Genomic DNA, 22,271 nt, shown 5'->3' with positions numbered 1-22,271 from the left:
GTACTTTTGTATTGTCAAAAGTTTTAGAGTAGGTAATTACGGGGCAGGAATTTTGAATTAAATATAGGGTAAATGTGTGTTTGCTTAAGTCTCTAATCAATCACTCCTTTTAACACTGTATATACAACGTTATGCGTGTCTTTATACATCATCTTGACGTTAATTAGATCGTATCTAGAAAATATATGAAAAATGCCTTCGTCGGGTAGATAATTAAAGTGTAGGTGTCTAGAAATTTGTTGGTTGCGATATAACCTTATTTTCTTAAAAAAAAGTATATTAAATTATTATTAATTTAAGACTATAAAACTAAAGAATTTTGCGTTATATGCATCCAAAGTCTCTGGTACATTTTATTTTACAATGCGAATTACACTCATAATCAGCCACTCTTTCAGATTAGTAAACTTTAAAATTGTTCTTTTGACAAAGCTTGGGTTCGTGCTTTTCATTTTAGGTTGTAAAGGTCTACAAAAGAATTGCAAAACTTCTGGAAGTTCCAAAAAAACCCTATAAATTGTAATACCTAATTTCGGAAAAATTTCCAATATTCAAAATTCCCTAAGCATTCTAGAAACATTTCCATCTTACAAAGTTTCTTACAAATATTTCCAACATTTCTTTAACCTTTCCAAATTTTCTACATATTTTAAAATATGCCTGAAAATATTGTTTATACATTTGCCAATCATTTATCTCAAAATCGTTGACACATTGCTAATATTTCCGACACATATCCAACTTTGTACAGTTAAACGTAAAATAGCATCACAATCCCAGGCACTTACTAGAGGAGTTCCACAAGGATCTATATTAGGGCCGCTGCTTTACACAGTTTATACCTCCCAGTTTCATAAGGTAATTCGTTTTTGCAAAAGTCACTTTTTTGCTGATGACACGCAACTACTGCGACTTCTTTTTCTTCTAATCAAATGGCGGATGTAAATACATTTATTAATGAAGATCTGGAAAGTTTGCTTTCAATATCAAATGATCACAGCCTTCAAATAAACCCTAAAAAATCAATGGCCATTGTATTTGGTTCCGAGCGCAATAGGACTAACGCTATGACTAATTTGCAGATAATATTGGGTGGCGCTAGGTTAACTTTTACCGATAAAGTAAACAGTTTGGGTATCATTATAGATTCACGAGTTACGTAACCCATATGCTGCAAAAGAGTAACAGTGCTCTCAAGCTAATTTACTCACATCGTCACATTCTTGGACAAAACCTCAAGAAAATTTTATGTGATTCACTAGTACTATCGCATCTTAATTACGGTGATGTATTATATACTCCTTGCTTAACCGTGTTTGACATTAAAAGAGTGCAGAAGGTTCAAAACTCCTGCTTACGTTTGATGTTTGGTGTGCGACGGGGAAGACATATATCCCATAAACGAAGAATAGTTCAATGGTTGACAATGTTTGACAGAAGAGTTCTACATATGACACGCTTTTATTATAAAATGTGTGCTTTTTCTTAGTTTTAAGTTAATTTAATACTTCTTTTAAAGTATATAGATAAATCTTTTAAATTATCTGGGGTATGCCACACCCCTGGGTGGCTTTCATTCCCTGCAAAATTAAAGGTGTCTACCGAAGTATTTATTTTTGAAAGGGTTACTGGGAAAAGAATTTTTTTGATGTTGTCGAAACCTTTTATATAATCATATATGACATCATATCGTATCTAGTCCTTCTAATAGGCAAAACTCTAGGTAATAGATCATAAACATAGTGTTGTATAACTAGCTTGTATATTCCCTGTACTTATTGTAATACCAAATGAAATTCATTTTATTGTTTTGTTTCATTGAAGGACATGGTTGAATGGAAGAACATGCATTATTGTTTCTTCCATGCCTGAACTACGCCTTTGGACAATTTTTAATTTTTTTGTTGTGTTTTTTTTTGTTGTGAGGTATGGATGTCTAATAAAAATATTTATTATTATTATTATAGTTTCCAAATTTTTGAAATGGCATGTTTCTACCGTCATCCATTTTTATTGGATTGGTGTCGGTTGCCTTAGTTACCATGGATACAAATAAAACAACACAGGCTTTCCATTCGCACCCCTGAAGAAAAAAACAAAATACAAAAAAGGTACTCACCACAAGTTTTTCTTGAAGAAATTTCTGAAACAAAATGCAAATTAGAACATTGTTACAGACAACACGATAAGGGTTAAACATCTCTGAAGAAATGTGTGAAGAATAATGATGAAGATTACCATTTTTTTAGCGATTGTGGGGAAAGCAGAGGTTTGCAAGAATTGGAACCACTATTATACACCACACACCCGCGCGAACGTTTACATTATCACTAACTGAACACAGTGGTAATTACCTGCATCGGTAAAACCTCGTGACGTTCTTATCTACATTCCAGTTTGCGATAAATCACTTGCTTCTAAATTCTTATTGTAAATTCAATTTTAATGAAATTGAATATAATACAAATTGAGATTAATGATTTGGTTTTAAAGTTTTGGGTAAAATAGATAAATGTTTTCGTGAGCTGTAAATTCGTCAAGGAAAACGCCGTTGGTAAAAATTAAAAAAACCGACTGCAGGTGCTTTTTATGCCCACGGAAAAGTCGTCAACAAACTATTCAGCTCTAGGTGCATATGATTACATTTTCGCAAATAAACAAACAAAAGGTAATCTCAAAAAATGGTCAAAATCGTTTCCAGGAGACTACAAAGGATAAAGGAAGGTGTAATACAAATTGGCAAAGAGTGTATAGGTTGGATAACAACAAAAATGATGGAGATGGAGGAAAGGAGAAAAGCTAAACATTTAAGCACAGACGAAGATTGTACAGAAAACTTAACAATGAGCTAAGAAATGAAACAAATAAGGCAAGAACGGCATGGTTTAAAAAGGAATGTAAGGAAATGAACGAACTGGAGAAATTAGGTAGATATGGAGAAAAAAGATGGAACTATGACAGTGATAGAAATAGATGGTACAATATATCAAGTAAAGAACAAACCAACACAGCTGACAGTAGAGATCTTAAAATCTACGAATGTGGGCTGTGATGGTCAGAGGAATTTCTTTGTTCAGAAATGGCGGCTCTACCTAAAAAGCAAGGTACAACCTATTACTAGTCGTAACACACAACAAAGATGTTATTGAAAATATTGAATAGATGGCTTAACCAAGTTATGGAGGAGAATATAGGAGAAGAAAAGTGTGCTTTCAGAAGAGGAATGGACAGCAAAGACGCAATAGGAGTGGCGAGAACGATCGGCAAAAGACCTTCTGTGTAGCTTTTGGTGACATTCTTAAGGCACCCAATTGGATAAAATGGGAGAAACTGTTGGAAATACTGAAGAGGAAAGGTGTCAACGGGAGAGAAAGACGACTACTACGGAGCTTATATATGAAACAAAAAGCAAAAATCAGGGGTTGGTCCGAACAAAGTACTAAAAGTTGCGAAAGTGGCGGTGCAGGAGGATATAACAGTAATGGTAGACGCGGTGAGAAAGTGGAAAGGTATAATTTAGGTACAGAGATAGCACAAGGTTGAAAAAGCTAAAGAGAAATTAAAACCAGGATAGCGATGGCAAAACAAGAGAATTTCACGCAGTAAGATTATTGGTAAAAGATCAGGAAAGGTTGGAAGGTTTTGAAATGTGGATGTGGAGAAGAATGGACTTATACGATAAGTAATGTATACGTATTAAGTAGAATTGGAGATGAAAGATGTATGTTGAAGATCATAATGCGAAGGAAAATGAACTGTATTGGAAAGAAGTGATTACTGAACGGAGTAACCGAGGGAACTGTTCAGGGAGAAAGGAAAAGAGAAAGAAGAAGGACGACCTGAAGAAGGGAGAAGGAGGATATGAAGGAGTAAAGAGAAGAGCAGAGGATAGAGAGTTGTGGAGAAAAGCTATCAGAAAACCAATGAGAATGAACGTAAATTTAGAAATTCGTTGTAATTTTTTTTAATAATAAGGGTGGAATAAAAAAGGTACATGATACGGAATTTGCGATAATTGCTATACAAATTTTTTTTTAATAATTGCAGGGAATGGATACTGAAAGAGTGAATATTTCAAGTAGTCCGCAGAATGTAATAAATGAATCATTAGCGATAATTGTGCTTTGAATCAAGAGAATGAAACAAATTTTAATCATTAGTATAAGTTGTACTACCTTTAAAATATGCTGTTCATCAACATCGCTAGGCGTAATTTAGAAATAATTCTTCAGTAAAAACTATAAATGGTTACCATCTCATCTGTAATATTTTAATTAACGGCTCAGGCAGTTTCTCTTCTTTGAAGCTATATCTGGATATTTATTTCTGAAAATAAGTACTTTAATCGTTTCAATTCGCGTTTAATCCACGTTTCGCTAAGATGTGAAAGAAAAGAAGAGAAACATTCGATTGTAACAAAGGACAGCCGAAATCTTTATTTTTCAATTTTCTAGTTCATTATATTATAATAACATTTTAACGACTCCACCCTTACCTCTGCAACAAACTCGTTAACTCGCTTTACGTCATTAATACCTTCCTAAAATTGAAGGCTTACGACGACAATAATTAACACCCTAAGGTAGTAAGGTAGTACCAAATTAAACTTTATTAGCCCTATAATACTGCATAAATCAGTTATTACTTTCTTTTATTATTGATGTATTATTTTCCCGCTATTACGGTCTAGGTTTTCAACGATAAATAAATGGTCACGAATTGCTACAAACAGAAGATGGCATACTTAGTTTTATACGACACGATATTAACCACACTTAATGATCATAATCAAGCATCGAACATGCCTAAATAAATGCAGGCGATGCACGTAGGTTTATTTTCTAGCTAAATTATGGGGAAGCCAATATTCAAAAGCTGCAGTAGGTAGAAACTAGAAAGTGTAAACGATATTGCGTTAGATACATATGTCAATAGCTTTATGGAGCGAGTACGCTTTGTTAAAAAAGCACATTTTCTATTAACGAAGACTTTGATTGATGAAAAGAAAAAGTCAATCGATTTTTACACGAACTTAACGTTGAAGGTGAGATTATTTTGATGAATTATACTCTCGTTGCGCTAATGCAGATGCAACAAATAGAATTGCTCTTGCGTGGGTAATCTTTTACCTAAGCCACAAGACATAGTTGAGCTGAGGTCTCTCCGCCCAGAGTTTTAAAATTTTTAAAGTTTGCTGCATAGAACCAAAAAAATATAATTTTCCACACGCATGAATATATTCGGCCTACACAGGAAAGATAAATAGCTGTTTAAAAATGACCACAGCAAATTCTGTAAGGGCATATATCTCTAACCGCACTTTAATCTACAAAATTTAGTGCGGAAACTGTAAAATTAACCGCTTACGCCCTAAGGTCTTTGTTCTCTGTTCTATTTATTATCTCGTTCCGTTTTTGCCGATTGTTGCAAAAATGAATAATACCCTTTAAATTGGAAGGGATAAAAATTTGTAATTATTCTCAAGTCCCAAATACGAGTATTTTCTAATTAGATATTGGCGTTACCTTTCTGTAGTCTGAAATATTTCACGTTTATTTTATTATTATTATTTTTAGAAATTGTGTTCACAACAAATAATGTTATTTTTGTTTATGGTTGTTCCTAAATATGATGTACATGCGAAACTTATTAGGTACTAAAAGTTCATAAAACAAGGTCCGCAATACCGATCAACCTTTAATTTATAAACATATACATACACCATTTCAAATGCCAACTGTCAAAACTAATAAAAACAAGACGTTATTCCATTAAAGCTATGGCCTACTGGGCCATTTTAAAAATGTTTCTTTTATTTATCCAACTCCTGAAAATTGATTTTTATTTCTTGCTCGATAACAGTTGCAGATACGAAAAATTATAACAGACCAAAAAGTTTCTAAACAAATTTTTTTACGGTACAACTACTGAGAAAATCCTGAAAGTATAACATCTTTCCTACAAAGAGTATGAAGACTGTGTTTATATCAACCTTTAGTCATAAAATAAGCCAATGAATTGGTCCATTTCGTATGTACATCATTTTAATTTCCAAAACAAAAATTTGTCATAAATCAGTTGGGTGAGAGTTAAATTTTTTTGCATTTTTTTACTACCGAATTATGCAGAATTAGAAAAGTTTAAGTTGTAAAAGAGTCAAGATTCTCAAAACATTTCTCCAAACGAATATTGCTCATGATAACTTCAAGCTTTAAAATCATTAGTTGTCACCTCATTATCTTGGTCTGGTTTTGAATTGCTCTCTGGAAATTGGCCTTCTTTCGATAATTTTGCAACTCGGCTAATTGGCAATAAAGCTATGAGAAAATGGCGGTTCAGCAAAATTGAGAGTCAGCCACATCCCCAAAGGCCATTTAGTAATGGAACTAAGAAATGAAAACTTTAGCAATAAGACTAACAACAACGAACTTGCACGAGAAATGTACAGATGGCGTAACAGGTAGTAAATGGAATATAAATGTAAGACTGAAGAAACGTTACCTAATTCGATGTTGCGTTGAGCTCCATAGGTTTGACCGGGTTAAATCTCTGGAACATAGATCATATTAGTTGGTAAAACGAAATTTGAAAATTGAAATTTGAAAATCAGCGGTCACTATGAATTAATTTTTGAGTTGATGATGTGAAGAGATAAGAATGATTTGCATTTGACCCAGCAACATCTTCTAAAGGTGGATTTGAATTACCTACTTCACATAAATCATGTAAATCAGGGTGTAATCCATCCCCAGTGATTTTTCAAAGCTTAAAAGGTAAAAGTGCATCTAAATAGACAAGATTGCATGCTTTAGTCTACCTAGATATCAAAAATGTATGCTAATCGCTTTTTACGTGTATAAATTTGACCGTTAAAACGAGCTTAAGCACATCAATACTCATGATGGCTTTAGGTCATCACAAAATTTTCCATATCAATCGACAAATGAATGAAACAAAAATCAAGAACGCAAATGTACCTATAATTTAATCTGTTTTTATTGTTAAAATTAGTATAAAACAAATTGTAGCGCCCCAAAAATATGTTGAAACGGATGCAAGTAACGAACTATAAAGAATCCGTAAAGATTGGATGTACGCCTATAGAAATACTTATTGACTTTTCATCGAACGCCAAAGATTGCGGTTCATTTACTGTATAATTCTAACCAATACATCAAGTGAGGAGAAACGTACCTACGTTATCATATCAAATCCTCTAGGTCTAGAGAGAACTTTCTATCAAAATTACCCACGTTAATGTCAATGGCTTTCTCTTTCCATAACTTATTTAAGAAATTGATACAGATTGACTCTGATTGTATACTACCTTATTAATTATTTAATTTTACTTCGTAACATAAATTTAATTTTCTTCTAAGAACAATTTTATTTTCGCTTGTACGCTTAATTATTTAATTTCACTTGGTAACATAAATTTAAGTTTCTACAAAGAAAAATTTCATTTTCCCTTGTACCATAATTTATTAGATTCTCTGCGATTATATTGTGGAACACCATGTAGGTGTGCGATTAATTGTAGGTACCTGAAAGAATCCTCTTTCATGTAATTAGATCAGGAACACTTTCAAGCAATGAGGCAATTATAATTGTTTTACACAACCTTCATAAACTTTAGTACCATACACCTACAGAGAAATTTCTGCAAACTACGTTACAGCCATTTAGTGGAGAAGTTGTTTGTTTTGATGCTTTGTAGGAAGCCGTAGTGCTTTCTTGTGTAAAGGCGAAATCCTCTTTCCGTAATACCGTTGAAGATTATTTTTAAGGTGTATAAGACTTTTTGTAAATGTCCCGTTGTATAAACGTTTAATTTAGCCATATGGTTTCGATATTCCTTTTATTAAAGTTTCCTTTGTTCTTTGTACAGATTTCAAATTGTCTTACTCATTTGCAATCTTTTATAAAAAGCCGCTGTGTACACCCGAATACAAACAAAAAGTTACTGCCGGAACGGTAAAGGAGGCCGGAGAAATAATTTAAACACGTCTTACAAAGGAGATCTCATTAACAATTTGTTGGAGCTCTGAATTAAATAAGTGTTAAAAGGTATTGAAAGCTAAATAATAAACTATAAAGGGGGGAATGAAATTTTACGGGCGTGTTATGAAAATTCAGATTAATGGGAACATGCAAATCGTTCATAAAACAAAAACTATGTGCTCACAAAGCTTTTATATACTGTATGTAAATCGAGGTTATTCTTTATATCAATGTGGAAATGGTAAATGGACATAACTACGTACACGTTTTTCCCATTTTCGATACTGGTACCGAAGTATGTCATTTGTAATAGGACTTAGCACTCGGATAGAGTACGCTTATATCTAATATCAATAACACCCTACCGTGATTTTCAAGCGTGGCAAATAATCCAGTGAATAGAGGGAGGTTACCTTACAAACGGCAGTTCTAAATGTTTGATATGTTGTCCAAGATGGTTAGTAAGGGGTTAAAATGCAAAATGCACCATTGCTCCCCCTCCGCGCCCGTGTTTTCCTGCTTTGCAGTTCCTGCCCACCATTCACTCTTACATGTTTTAAAAATTCATAAGCATTCATAAGAAGTTATAATTAACACGTTTTATTTAACCCCCTTGTGAGTACGATACTGTTGCAAAAAAATAAGAATATTGTGTAAACAACGTTATGTAAACGTTACTTCGGTCTAAACACCAAAAATAATGGGACACCCTGTATATGAGAATTTATTAAGTAAATCTGTGGGATTATTTACGACGTAAGCACAGATTTGGTTCGTTTTATTTGAATTTGTTATCTCGGTGTCTATTTTTCCTTTTAGAATTGTATGTAATTGCGTATTATTTTCTTGTTTCAATTTTGTGGCTTTTGCAATTTATTCAATTGAGATAAGGTGCTTGAAGTAAGACACATGGAGAAGTGGGGAGGCGTTTGATGCGTTCCGTAGTCGATTGACGACGTTTAAAAGAAGGACTTTATTTTATGGTGGATGTGGTGTTTCCTTAAATGCTGGAGACAACGAGAAAACGAAGCTGCTGCTGCTTTCCGTGACTGTTCAAAAGCGTGCACATCTGTTTACGCTAAATTATTTTTATTTTAAATTATTAAAAACATAAAATTAACAAAACCCGGAGAAAGCTTAATTTTACTTACAGTATTTTATTAATTAATAATAACCACCCCCATATCATCCTAGACCTAAACATCAACGTCTCAAACCGACATTGTTTACACAGCAATATATAAAATTCTGTGCAGAAGCAAGTTAACCAAAGTTGTGTGAGAAGTTTAACGCGTGTTATGCGATTACGGAAAAAGGCTTGTCGAGTTGAAAAACGAACCAGTGTAGTACAGCGAGACTTTTTGTAAAGGTTCTCTTCTTATTAAAAGTTAAAAGTCTCTACCATCCGATCAGCCACCGAAAATGTGTCATCATTTTCATCAAACCAGTTTTGTTAGTCATCTAATTCTGTGTGGCCATATTATTTGGATTATTAAAGCAAAAGTGTAACTGGAAGTAAGTTTAATGTTCCTTATTTTATTTTTCGACAGCTTGCGTGCGGGGTAAACTGTCCAAATGCGCTTTGCAAGCCGTTCTTTCTTTTAGGGACTTTGTTTAAATTTTGTTTCATTGTTTTTTTGGAATAAATTTTTGTTATTGTCCCTGAATTAATTGTGTTTATTCGAATCCAAAGTGCGACCCAGAAAGTTTTCTTGTAACATTTTTTTTCTATTCGTCCCAAGATTTATTTCAGGTGTTCCTTGAAATTTTTGGAATTTCTCAAAATTGAGAAATTTTAATCAATATTAAAATTTCTCTCATACAAATATCGGATGTGTACGAGGAGAGATTATGAAATTCTACGTTTCAATTTTGATTTTTTTGAACTATCTGGAAAGGTGTTTTGTGGGTGTTTTTTGCATTTAGAGAAGGTGATTTGGTTGTAATAAAGAATTTAAGAATCGAGGATGGTCCTAAGCAACTAAGAGCTGGCTCCCCGGCCCCGTGGGGAATCGAACCCCGGTCTCCCGCGTGAAAGGCGGAGATACTAACCACTGTACTGTCAAGGATTATTTATTTGGTACCCGAAACGTGAGGTAAATGAGGGAAATGCAAAATTTAGGTCAAATTTGCTAATTTAATTTCAAATTACGGAAGCTTTTGTGTTACAGTTAATTTAGCTTTCGTAGCCAGACAGGATTTCTTACATGATTAATAAAATTACAGGGATTCAAAATTTGATTGTTTTTTAATTCTTTTTTTAGAGAAACTAATTCGTGCCGGCGCGGCGCGGCGGTTGGGTTTTGAATTGAGACACAGGCTAAGATTCCTTTCACTTTTACATAATTATTTAGGCAATTTATCAAAAAAATGTGACATATTTTTTTAATTTCAAAGGCTGATCTCCTAAACAAGTTACAGCTGGGAATAGTCGAAGCTACATAATGTCCACTGATGCCAAAAAGAAGGAGTTCAGGTGCCACCAACAGGTCGTCATTTCGAACATTTATTGCTAGATTTGCTAACTCCTTTGTTCGTGTATCATGTTCACTTTAGTAGTAAATCTAGCCTACATTTTCAATAAACATCAATGTTAACCATATTTTTTTGAAATCGCATGCTTGGTTTCGGGAAAGAATTTTTTTACAAATTAGCGTTTCGACTTTTTTTTCACTGAATCTTATGTAATTTACGGATTTTTTTGTATCCGTGGAAATGTTGTAGTTTCGGCTATCCAGAGCTATAATTTGTTTAGGGGGGCACCTTTTGAAACTTGGCAATTGGGGAAGATCAATTAAAAATTTTATTTTTCCGATTAGACACCTAAAAAAATTATGTGACAGTGGAAGAGGTCTTAGCCCGTGCTTCAATTAAAAACCACCGCCGCGCCGGCGCAGTTTAGTTTCTCTCAAAAAAATAATTCGAAAAACGTTCGAAATCGTTGAATAAAAAAATAAGTACCTACTCTTCAAGTACTTTCCTATTCTTCAATAAAATATGGTGGGTTCCGTTCCAAAAAACGCCACTGGAATAAATTGGCGACGTTATAGTGCACAAATTTGCTCCTACACTTTTTTTTGATATGTTTTATGTCGAACTCAATCTTTCTGAGCTTTGAGTCGGAAAACCATCTTAATAAGAAGCGGGCAGTTTCCGAAATTTTATTTTATTGTCCTATTTAAAAGGTATCTGTTAATCCGTTTGTGTGTTAACCATTACTTTTATTTGCCGTTTACCATAAATCTCCTATGAAATTTCAGAAGTGCGTACCAGTACATATCCAATAAATAAATTAGTTTGCAATGTTCTAACAAACAAGTTGTAAATCAGCATATGCATGATGAAAGCGCATTTTTGGTAATGCAGATCAGTATTTCATTAGCAAAGTTTAAAATTATCGATCTCACGAGTAATCTAACTGAAAATAGATATAGAAATAGAGCCTGCACTAACACAAGCTTTCAGTGAAAATTTACAGTCTCTAGCAATTGTACTTGCTGAGATCTCAGCCGGACTGCCAGCCAGCCATAACGAATATAATAGCGTATTTTTTCCAAAAATGAAACAAGAAAAACCGGCCCTTAATGTGACCATCTAGAAATATCTTAAGAACATTAAACAAAAAAGAATACATCCAGTTACAAAAAAAGTAGAAAAGTAGTTCATAGCTGTTTATTCGCATGTCCCAAACTTTGTCTATGAAATGAGAGTGAGAGGTATACCTTGCGGTTATATGAGGCCGCACGATACTACCTATGTGTAATTTCCAACTGTCCCATTGTAGGTACATACATTAAATGAACCACAAGGGAGCAGTTTGAAAACGAATGTACGACGTTATTAAAACCGAGAATTGCAATCTCGCAAACGAAGACTAAGTGACGAAGGGCAACGTTTGCGTTATGTTTCCGTGTTCTATACACGGTTTAGATAAATGTCAAAAATTTACATCCGTCTTTGTGTTCCTTTTGGTCCATCATATATTATTTAGAGCACTCGCAGGTTACAGCACGTCTAAAATTTTTAGATAGATTATATGTCGTGGGACTGCGCCCTACACTTCTGTTCTTCACACAGGACAATATAATGCTGAAACAAGCCGTGAGTGGTGTATTAAAGCTATGAAACAAAATGTCGCAAGTCAAAAACGTAAATAGGACAAGATAAAGAAGTCACAGGACACTAAAACACGAAACAAATCTTTCCTTCGAAACTCCTATAAATGTCCACATGAAGGAGTTCGTTAGTGATTTCTCAATCGTGTGTTTAAAAATTAGGGAATGCCAATTTGTAAACAGTAAACTGGGAATGGCTTATTTATTTATATGTAAAAGTTAAGTCGATGTTGTCTACATTACAAATATCTATCGGGGGTGGTTGCGCTTGAGTTGGAGTAAATTGTTTATAAATATGGAGCGTGTGTTTATCAATCCATTGTCTTAAAGGAAGGAAATGTGCTACCTCTTTCTTAATACCTATGTTAATTACGTTGATCAAAAAAAGCTGTGGCATATTTTATACATACACTTACCGGGTGTTACATAAAAGTGTATGTCAACATAGTTAAATTAAACACACTGTACATTTTTGTATTTTTTTATCGTCGAAAAGTAATAAGTAATGAACTGAAAATCAAAACCTGGTGCTTTGGTTTCAGATAAATACTCAGGTAAATTGGATTGTATGTATATATAGAATGTTGAAGTATCAATTCTCCCTTTGCATACTTAGAGTTTTAACAGCTAACAAAAGCACTAATTAATCGTCTCTAAACCATTTACCGGTTGCCGTCTAATCCAGAATCTTATTAGCGCCCCGCATAAACAAGATAGACGCACGAATTTGGTTAATAAACTTGTATTATCGTAACTGCAAGTATAGACGCAATGCACGTTTTGTACTACAAAGGTTTCGTGGTAAAATTTATTTAGACGCGATCACGCTGATCCATTAATGTAACTTAACGAAAATGTTTTCACGTAAATATTCCACTTTATATTAGTTTTGCTCGTGATGGCAACTCGCAATGAATTTAAAAGCACACCCGACAATAACTTGACGGCATTATCCCTTGTAATGGGGAAATTAACTTCAATTTTGGCGATAAAAATATTACGCGGCTGTTTAAATCTTCCGTGTGCCCCGACTGTATATTCGTCGTGAAACGTTCAGTTGAAATAAATGTTAAGCGATATAAAATGCCGCGAGCCACTCACCTAGATCTAGATTCGCTTTGAAGGCTCAGCGAAGACTCCCTTTCTCCCACCAATTTTTTTAAATATAGTTGCCGAATCCGGACACAATCAAAACCAAGCTTCGGTCAGTGTTTTTAAAACTTTATAACAGAAAATTTATTCCACATGATCCGTAAGAACAATCTTTAGCACCCGGCAACTCTGTGTTTGACTGTTTGTACACTCGTTTCTTATCTAAAAGCGCTTCATTCTATTGCAATTAGTTGTGTTCTTTTTCGCTATGAAGCGGTACACGTATGGAATTAAGTATAAAGTACCTGATCGTTTACAACGTAGACAATTTGCTGATTTCATTATTCAAGAAGGCGCTGCATTTTTAGACAAACCATCGTTTGTGATGAGGATAATTTTCACCAAAAAGGGTTATGTTAATAAACAAAAAGATCTACCCCTGAGAAAATCCAGCTTCCAGCAAAAGCATAATAACTGATTTATGGCCTAATTTTGATGATATACACTATGTCCAAGATAAGGATGTGTACCATGTGGATCTCGGAAACGATAGGAGATACGAAGATGATCAAATTAGGAAAAAGATACACAATTAAAAAGATCGTGCAGTAAAGAAAACCGGAACACATCGATTACCCCGAAGATGTGAGAGAAAAACCGAAATTGTTTTAATTTTTTTCTGATATTTGAACAGATCCAAAACATTTAATAGACTTTCTCATTGTTTGGTTGCTTATTTATTATCCCTTTCGCAACAGGGTTGCGTTCAATTACAGTGTGGTCCGCATAATTCTTTTTAGAGGTGCCCCTGCAGAAGGTCTTAAGTTGTTCTATACTACTGTGGTATGTTTACCTTACGAATTAGGAAAACTGCGGGAAAATTTAACTTCTGAACGACGAACATGGTACCTTCCTGAGTTGAGTTGCTCTCGGAAAGTCTCATACGCGATTCCAAAAAGGTGGACACAACACACTAAACAACCCAAATGGTCAATGGTGTAACCATACATTTTCCAGTATGGGAACGCTCACCATGTTCTGAGAAATCGGCACGTGACTTTGCGAGAGGTTGCCAAACAGAAAGTCTCTAGGACTACTGTAGACAAGATTTTGACCCATATTCTAAAGTTCACAAGGTGTGCCAGGTGGGTGACGCGGATGTTCCCTGATGAACACAAGAAGCACGTCGAAAGTGCTTGCGAGTCTCTGTGCCGAAGAGGGTGAGGAATTTTTCAACTCGAGACTTGAGGCCAGCCGCCAGGCTTTGGTATTCTGGGACAGGAAATGCGTTCTGCTCATCGCAATCTCAAGGTACTACAAGACACTAACAAAGCTACGCCGGGCTATACAGAAGAAAACTAAGGACCGGTTGACAAATGGATTTTATTTGCACCATGACAACGCCCGCCCTCACGTGGCCCACACCACGAGGGATCTCAGCACCAAATTCAAGTGGGAAATCATTGACCATCCTCCGTACAGCTTTGATTTGGCCCCCAGCATTGAATAAGTAATTGCTTATTCAATGCCTATTCCCGTTGAAAGATTAGTGGATTTTTCACTCAACGCTATTACTGTTCCTTAATTTAATTGTACCGTTTCCTCCCTTGATTACCGATGTCGTTTTTTATACCCTTTGTTAATAACACTGATCCATATCATAGTCTACTCGGAAAAATTTCAACATTTTCACTTGAGCGCTTCCGTAGCAAACCCTTGTCATCCGTTTCACAAACTATAACCCGAGGGGTTACTCTGCAAGAAAGCCCATTCCTCTTATAATGATGTATTATTTTTCATATAACGTTTTTTTTTGTAATCTGAAATTTTGTTATGAACTCGCTGTTTTCTATGCTCTTTCCTGTTATATTGAAATAAATATATAATCAAAAATAACCATCAGCTCATTCAAACGATGATGAGTTTCGTATTGTGTTTCTAATTCTAAATTGTAGGCGTTGTAACGAAAAGGTAAACACACAAACTTCATTCGTGCACCGAAAAAAGTTTTTACTTCTTACTTCAAACAAATCTCATGCTTCTTATTTATTAAAAAAAATCGCACAAACTGAGCGAGTATACTTTAAATACCTGTGAGTACATAATATACATAATTAACAAATTTACTTTACATTGCTGGACAAACATTATTACAAATTCAACAGACTCAAGAGTTTAATCTACGTGTTTACTTTGCATTTACCTGCAAATATTTACATCCGGAAGTACCTACTCCTTGTAAAAACAAGTTCCTTTCAGGATTGCCTTTTACATGGACAAAATGTAAACTGGCGGTTAAGAATCATTTGTTAAGTAGATTTGGGGAGAAACCAAGTCATGTAAAGGGAGCTTAATCAGGCTTTTAATTAAAACAGTAATTATATGCATGGCGCTACTTTTAACTTCTATGAATATTCAACGGTGTAATTTTCCGTTCAAGGTTAAAAGGAAAATGCTTCCGCTTCATCATTTCATCCTGAAGTTTTCTTCTTAGCGTGACACTCTTGCCTTTAGTAACTTATGAAGGATTATCCCATGTAAACTATACACTTACGTACGACTAGATTTATCATTTATTCGACAGTTAAATTAAGCTTCCTTATACCCGTAAAGGTTTTCATTTTCTTTGCGATCCTTGGCGTACCCGGAATAATTTTCTCGATATCCCTCTTTTCCCTGTTGATCGCTAAACTTGCTATCGACAACATCATAATGGCCTTTATCATGATCTCCATTTTCACCCTGCTTGGATTCGTGAAAGCCAGCATCATAATGTCCACCCTTTTCAAGTGCCCCACTTTCTCCCTTGCGGTATGAATCGGCGTTTGCATATTTATTAAAATGACCTCGTTTGTCTGATTCATCGTAAAAAGTGTTGTCCTTTTTATATTCATTCTTTTTATAAACTTTATGATAACCTGTTGTTTTAGATCCCTTCCTGTGACCGCCAGATACACTATAACTGCCCCCATTAGAGCTCTTGCCGCCTTCATTCTGGTTACTGAACTTTTCCGCACTTTCGTGATGTCCACTTTTGTCACCCCGTTCGTTGTTGTAATATCCCTTATGGTTTTCATTATCGTGTTTGCCTTGCGATCCTTTGTTGTAGCTTTCTTGGGCGTTGTTTTCCTTTTGCCCAGCATGTCCACGTTGTAGAAAATGCGATCCGCCGTAATCTTCGCCATTATGTAAAACGTATCCGTCTAGGCCTCCGTAACCATAACGCTTAGGCACATTGTACCCTAGGTGTTCGTACAATTGATAATATGGCTCGTAGTACTGAGGGAAATTGACATTTTCTCCGCCAAATCCTTTGGAAAAGTATGCATAACTCACTGGTCCCGAATTTGAATTATAAGCGTATGCTGTAGATGCCGAATTTTGGTCTTGCACTTCAGCTTCACGAACATAAATTGCTCTTCTTGCAGTGGAAGTGACGATCAATACAGCCAAACACGCTGCAAGTGCACCAAACATTTTGTCTGATGTGACTAACGATCGAATACCAATCGCGTCTATTTTATATCGAACGAGTTTCAGTTTTTGCTGTTATTGCAATATTGCAAATCCGAGGACGATTACTTAATTTCTCTTTGGCGGAAGGTACAACTATTCCATCGATCTGTTCATGAACTAGTAATTAATAACCGTGTATTTTACCGAATAAATTGTGCAAGCTCACCTCGACGTTTTTAGATCTGAAGCTTGCGGCCATCGGAGATGATATACACAAAATTGCAGCTGGTGTCAATGCTGTATACACACGAAGGGCTAAACAACCGAGATGATGAGAAATTTAAATGAAATACGTTACGCTATCTCTGACTTTTAACATAATTTACATTGTTATAATTAAGTTTGTGGTTAGTTTAAATGCGCAAGCAAAGGTCGTTTGTCAACCATAACGTTTGTATGAATAGTGAGCAAGGCAAGAATAGGTACTTGCTTCTAAATTGCGAGACCAACACGTAATCATAAGGTTAACATAAATTAAAGGAACTGGAAGAGTGATTCTGTTAATTACGGCAGAGACCCAAACAGGATTGTGTATAAAGAATTCAACAGTGCCAAAGCTGCCAGCCAGTATTAATTGCATATATGCAAATAAACATAACAACATGGCAAATGTAATCAGTGCAACTACCCGCTGGACTATACTTCGACCCCCGAAAATCGCCCCAAGAATTGTAGAAACTTCAGTTCAATCACGCGAATAAAAATTCACGTCCACGTTCACAAGAGAAATAGTGCAAGGGCGAATTTATTGGAGCGAATGGTAGTCCAAGGCGCGAATATTCCAGGAGGCTTGCAGAAACGTAATCCCTTTATTCTTATAAAACTTTCCATAATCTTTTCCAATAAAATAAAGGTTTGCTCAAGGTGCCTTTGTTAAGAATTCGTAAGCGAGTTATAAGTCGAAGGGCGATACAAATAAAAAATAAATTTGTTAAGCTGAGCTTTATACGTTCTTAAATTACATAAATGTTAAACTAAAATTACTCTACTGGTACTGGAATAACTATAAATACGTTCACATAATGCTTGCATATAATCCATGAACGTCACAATATCAAACATTTAAGTCAAGAGAATTTGTCACTTTTATAAAATCAGAACTAATTAACTAATGTAAATCGGTTCAAGATTTAGTCGTTGTCTGTTGAACGTAACACAACGTTTTAAGGAAAAGTTTAAATGACGCGTGTTAACTTAAATGAAACGCGTCCCCAGGTGGTGGAGGGAACGGCCAAAGCGAATGAGCGTAAGTGACGCATAGGTTAATTCGAGGGATAAGGATACCCGTTGCTTATGAAACAGCGACTGATAGCAACCAAAGACAGCATCGCAGACCAGCTACCCTGCCTGGCTGTCGTATCGTGGCCAAAGGCTTGCCCGGAGTTAAACGGTGTCGACATGTTCGATGTTGTACGTCAACCACGCCGATATACCTGGAGAGTTCAGGATGGCGCGGGGCTTTACCGCCCGGGCAAAGAGGAGACAACCTCAGCAAATAAACTAAATCCTAATGGTCAGAGGGTCGGACTGAGAGAATGCTGCTGAATAGAGGATTAGCAACTACCGATCCCAAACTCGGTACACCGGGCACCACTCCGTTGTACTAAACACCAATTACACGTGTGCAGGGGAACCGCGCGTCCCCCACACTCGTGGGACTCATATGGATAAGGAAAACCCAACACACTACTCCCGGAGTGGTACTGGACAACCTAAAAGCTCTCTGAGACAGCGCACCGGAAGCTAAAAAAGGTGAGACTGGAACCAAGGGCCTCTAGGAAACCTGACCTCCCATCTACTGAACCTCTCTAAACGACCAGGTTAAGGCACCTACCGAGACTGGGACGCAAAAGCGACACCTGCCTGATGGCAGCACTCCCCAGGGCAGTAGCTCGAAAACGGCAAAAATTGGGACCGTAAACGAAATATAGGGAACGCTGTCGGAAAAGAAGACAGGGCGAACCAAAGCCTGTATCCTTAACAGAGTCGACGCTTTGTCCATTGGAGCGGTTTCGGCCAAAGTCACGGAGTGTCGCCACCGAGGGGGAGCATGCACAGGGCAGGTATCGGTGGACAGGTTGAGGTCGGAGCTAGCGAGAGCATCTCCGTGGGAGGGAAGGAGGGAAGCGAAGAGCCTCCTAAAACCAGTATGGGCACACGCGTGGATCCCCGGGGCTCAAGTAGAATCGGAGAAGATCCTGAAAAGAATCATAATCCAAAATGACGGAGTTACAACCGGCAATTGGCGTGTGGAAGACAGGAAGGAGGAGCCCAAGGGACCAAACTTCATGAGACAAGATACAAGATGGGGGTCACTTGCAACTATCGATCCTGCTTGAACTTCATCAGAGCGGCGTTCGTACTCCTCTCCAACACGAAGGGGGAGACAGAGGAGGTGACAAGCATGGAGTGCGAAGAGGCCACAACAGTTGAGGGGGACCACAACTGACTGTGCCAACCACCGCACTTCAGTAGGTAAGCACGGTTTTATTATTTTCCCGTATGGTAAAAATCCTACAAATTAATTTGCATCACATAGGGCGGCATCTGCCCCCTCTGTGCATACATAACGAAACATCATATTGATGTAGCCCTGGAAAAACCTTGGAAGAGCTGATACTAGGTCTGGGACTGAACTCATCACTGAGTCAACCGAAATCAATCCTAAATAGTGCATCTAGCTAGAAATAGCGTTAAGTTACTACCACTATGGAAATTCGTTGCAGACCGGACGGTAGTAATGCTGGCAGTAGAAGGGGAAGGGAGTGAGAGGGGACTTGTTCTCGGGTCCGCGTACCTGTCTTTCGATCAACCTTACCTACCACACATTGTATCAAACGAAGCGGCAGTAGCCGTATATAGAAATCAAAGAAGAACCAACTAGTACCTCTACAGCGAGGACCTAAAGGTCTATCTCGAGTGCCCGTATTACTCGGCGGAACTGGAGGTCATGTAATCAACCCTTCGCATGCCATCAAAGGTGCTTATGAGACAATCTGTCCCACAAAAGAGAGGAGAACCTGAATTAAAGTAGCTGGTGGCACGAGGGACACTCTCGATTGCGGGCACAGGCTAGGAGATTTTTTATAGAGCAAAAACACGAGGGGGTATGGTTCATACCGAACTACATTCACCGAATACAATAACGCTATACGAAAGGCAAAACATAACTCGTGGAGTAGGTACTGCGAGGAAATTAATTAATTCCAGAAGGTGCCAGACTCCAAAAAGCAACAAAGGAGACCTTCGAGCTTTTGCTTCAATCACACTTTGCGTGATCAAAGACCCTCGCTCAAAATAGCGCGGGCGAACCAATTTCTCTGGAAACGCTTCTCAGGGCGAACATAGGAGATTGGGTTTTGGCTCGACAAATAGTGAACCTAATCAAAGTTAGGTGGGCAATGAATACTTTCCGTCCGTATAACTCGCCAGGGGTGGATGGAATCTTTCCTGCTCTACTACTACAAGGCCTCGACCTGCTAGCATCCACACTATTAACGTTACTAAGTTTTGCCCTGGGATAAATACCTATGGCGTGGAGGGACGGTATTCATACCGACACTTGGGCGAGACCCATAAATCCAAGCCAAGTCAGTTAGGATCCATCAGTCTAACGTCGTTTTTCCTAAAACTAATGGAGGAACTTATTGAGCCCAGTGCAGAGCTTGCGTTGGAATGATGGGGGCCAACGATAACGACCCCGACAACATCTATGGTGACCCTCTTCAACTTACTACACCCGGTAACTCAAAGATGCATACCTGCCTAGAGTCATTGGCGAGAAGGGATCATGAAGGGTGGGGCATTCACTCATCTTTGATGAAATCTCTAAAGATAAAAGCCCCCGTGTGATAACTGAGAGAATAACCAAAACAGTTTGTCTTACAAAACTATTTAAGACGATAATCCCCGCTCGATACGACTGGGAGGATAATTCCAATGTGAAGTGTACTGGTCCTAGGTCACTGTCGTTTGAACAAACAGCTGCACTCAATAAGACTGACTGACAACTTATACAGAGGTTGTGGTGACGAATAAGAAACACCACACCACGTTTGCAATGTGAAGCATACACAAAGGCAAGGGAACACCTATTTGCGAATGCAAAAATTAAACTAAAAAGGAAGTAACGAGGATTCGCCCTATAAAAATGCTTGACTTTGTTAAATACATAGGTATTTTTGAAGGGTAGACAATATCGGCGAACACAATAGACCTCGCAGTGCACGAACCGACTGGGACCACCCCCCAGTACTATAGTTATAACAATAATAATAATAAACGATTATTTGTACAAAACCCTGACACGATAACTTTTTGCAAGGTCATTTGATTTCGCAAGGTTAACTCGAATCGAATACGTTTGAAAAAACCACGTTCCTAATTACAGTGCAACAGGAATACTTTCTATACCATCCTCTTGTTGGTGTTCGGCAGTCTTCCTACGCGTTAACAAGTATTATTTACCAATTTGATAGTTAGTCCAGTCAAATAAGAAAAAATAAAAACATTAATCGGTAAAGATCTGAATTTTGGTACACATGTTCATTAGTGTTCCCTATTGGACATACTAAAAGTCCCCGTCAAAATCTGTTGCGCTCGAGGCGCCATCCTGGAAAAAAGGAGCACTTCTTCAGTTTCTTGCCTATATATCGGCAACAATTATTGATACGGAAAAATAGTTCAGATAAAAAATATAGTTCATTAAATTGCCCACAAAAAAGCATATTAACATTTTTTTGTATGCCCAATACTTTAGCTATAATCCGACATCGAATAGGGAATCAAGTATCCTGAGCTCTCGAAACAGTCGCGCAGATATTTTTTTACAACTTATTACAAATCATTAAATTCATTGAAAATTCTACCAGTATTTCTTATATATGCGAAGTCGTCGCACTCAAGCTTGGTATGAGACACGTTTAAAGGTCTCTCTCTCTCAATAGAACTTTCATCTTCAATGTGAGCACTGAGTGTGGACTGGGAGCCTTCAGTGCAGTCCGAACAGGGTCAAGGTAATTCTGAAGGTCTGATAACGATGTCGGTTTTAATATCTCTCACTAGCAGGCACGTTATACTTATGCAGATAAGGGCGTTCTTCAGCTTCAGAAATCATTTCGTTGCTCCAACACATTTTCGCTTACCTTTTTGAAAAAGTGAAAGTGAAAGTGGCTTTCATACACCTATAGAAACAATTTTGAAACTCATTTATTTTCATCACATCCTTTAAAATGTTACTAAATCATCCATGAATGTACAATATTATGAAAAAAAAGGAATAGTATTTAAATTAAATATTACAAAAATTAATCTTTGTCTCTCCCTGCATTCTAATGGTAAAACTTGTAATCATCTTATCTTTCAATGCCAACTAACCTAATTCATTGGTTACATATGAGTTTCTAAAAGGTCAAAATACGGAATCATTTCCAAAAAAGATCAAATTTAAGGTCTTACTTTATTAAAGGTTTCTTTTACATATTTCACGACTCTCACGTCCTAAGAACTTACACGATTCAGATTGTGGTGTACATTCATTGCTCGCCG

General features: G+C 36.8%; 1 protein-coding gene and 1 long non-coding RNA gene across 2 annotated transcripts in view; both read right to left on the bottom strand.

The window, feature by feature from the left end:
* The window catches only part of LOC116167650, a 39,311-nt gene extending 36,987 nt beyond the window's left edge, over window positions 1-2,324 (bottom strand). The window contains exons 1-2 of the long non-coding RNA XR_004144594.1: window positions 2,239-2,324; window positions 2,120-2,143 (exon numbers count right to left, since the gene is read on the bottom strand). This is a non-coding gene — a long non-coding RNA (uncharacterized LOC116167650). The remainder of the gene's footprint in view (window positions 1-2,119; window positions 2,144-2,238) is intronic.
* Window positions 2,325-15,797: 13,473 nt separating this feature from the next.
* LOC116169117 (uncharacterized protein DDB_G0290685-like) lies at window positions 15,798-17,064 on the bottom strand. Its single transcript, XM_031485143.1, has 2 exons — window positions 16,891-17,064; window positions 15,798-16,841 (listed from the first exon to the last, which is right to left on the bottom strand). Exon 2 carries the CDS (start codon window positions 16,683-16,685, stop codon window positions 15,798-15,800), a length of 888 nt encoding a protein of 295 aa, XP_031341003.1. The 5' UTR covers window positions 16,686-16,841; window positions 16,891-17,064.
* Window positions 17,065-22,271: the final 5,207 nt, after the last annotated feature.

This window comes from Photinus pyralis, unplaced genomic scaffold (assembly GCF_008802855.1).
Source record: "Photinus pyralis isolate 1611_PpyrPB1 unplaced genomic scaffold, Ppyr1.3 Ppyr1.4_LG4, whole genome shotgun sequence".
Classification (NCBI taxonomy): Eukaryota; Metazoa; Arthropoda; class Insecta; order Coleoptera; family Lampyridae; genus Photinus; species Photinus pyralis.
The sequence above is the reverse complement of the archived record's forward strand: the minus strand, read 5'-3'. Positions and strand labels throughout refer to the sequence as shown.

Bases quoted from the DNA above. Each gene is read 5' to 3' on its own strand.
- LOC116169117 (XM_031485143.1), bottom strand. From the start codon at position 16,685: ATGTTTGGTGCACTTGCAGCGTGTTTGGCTGTATTGATCGTCACTTCC.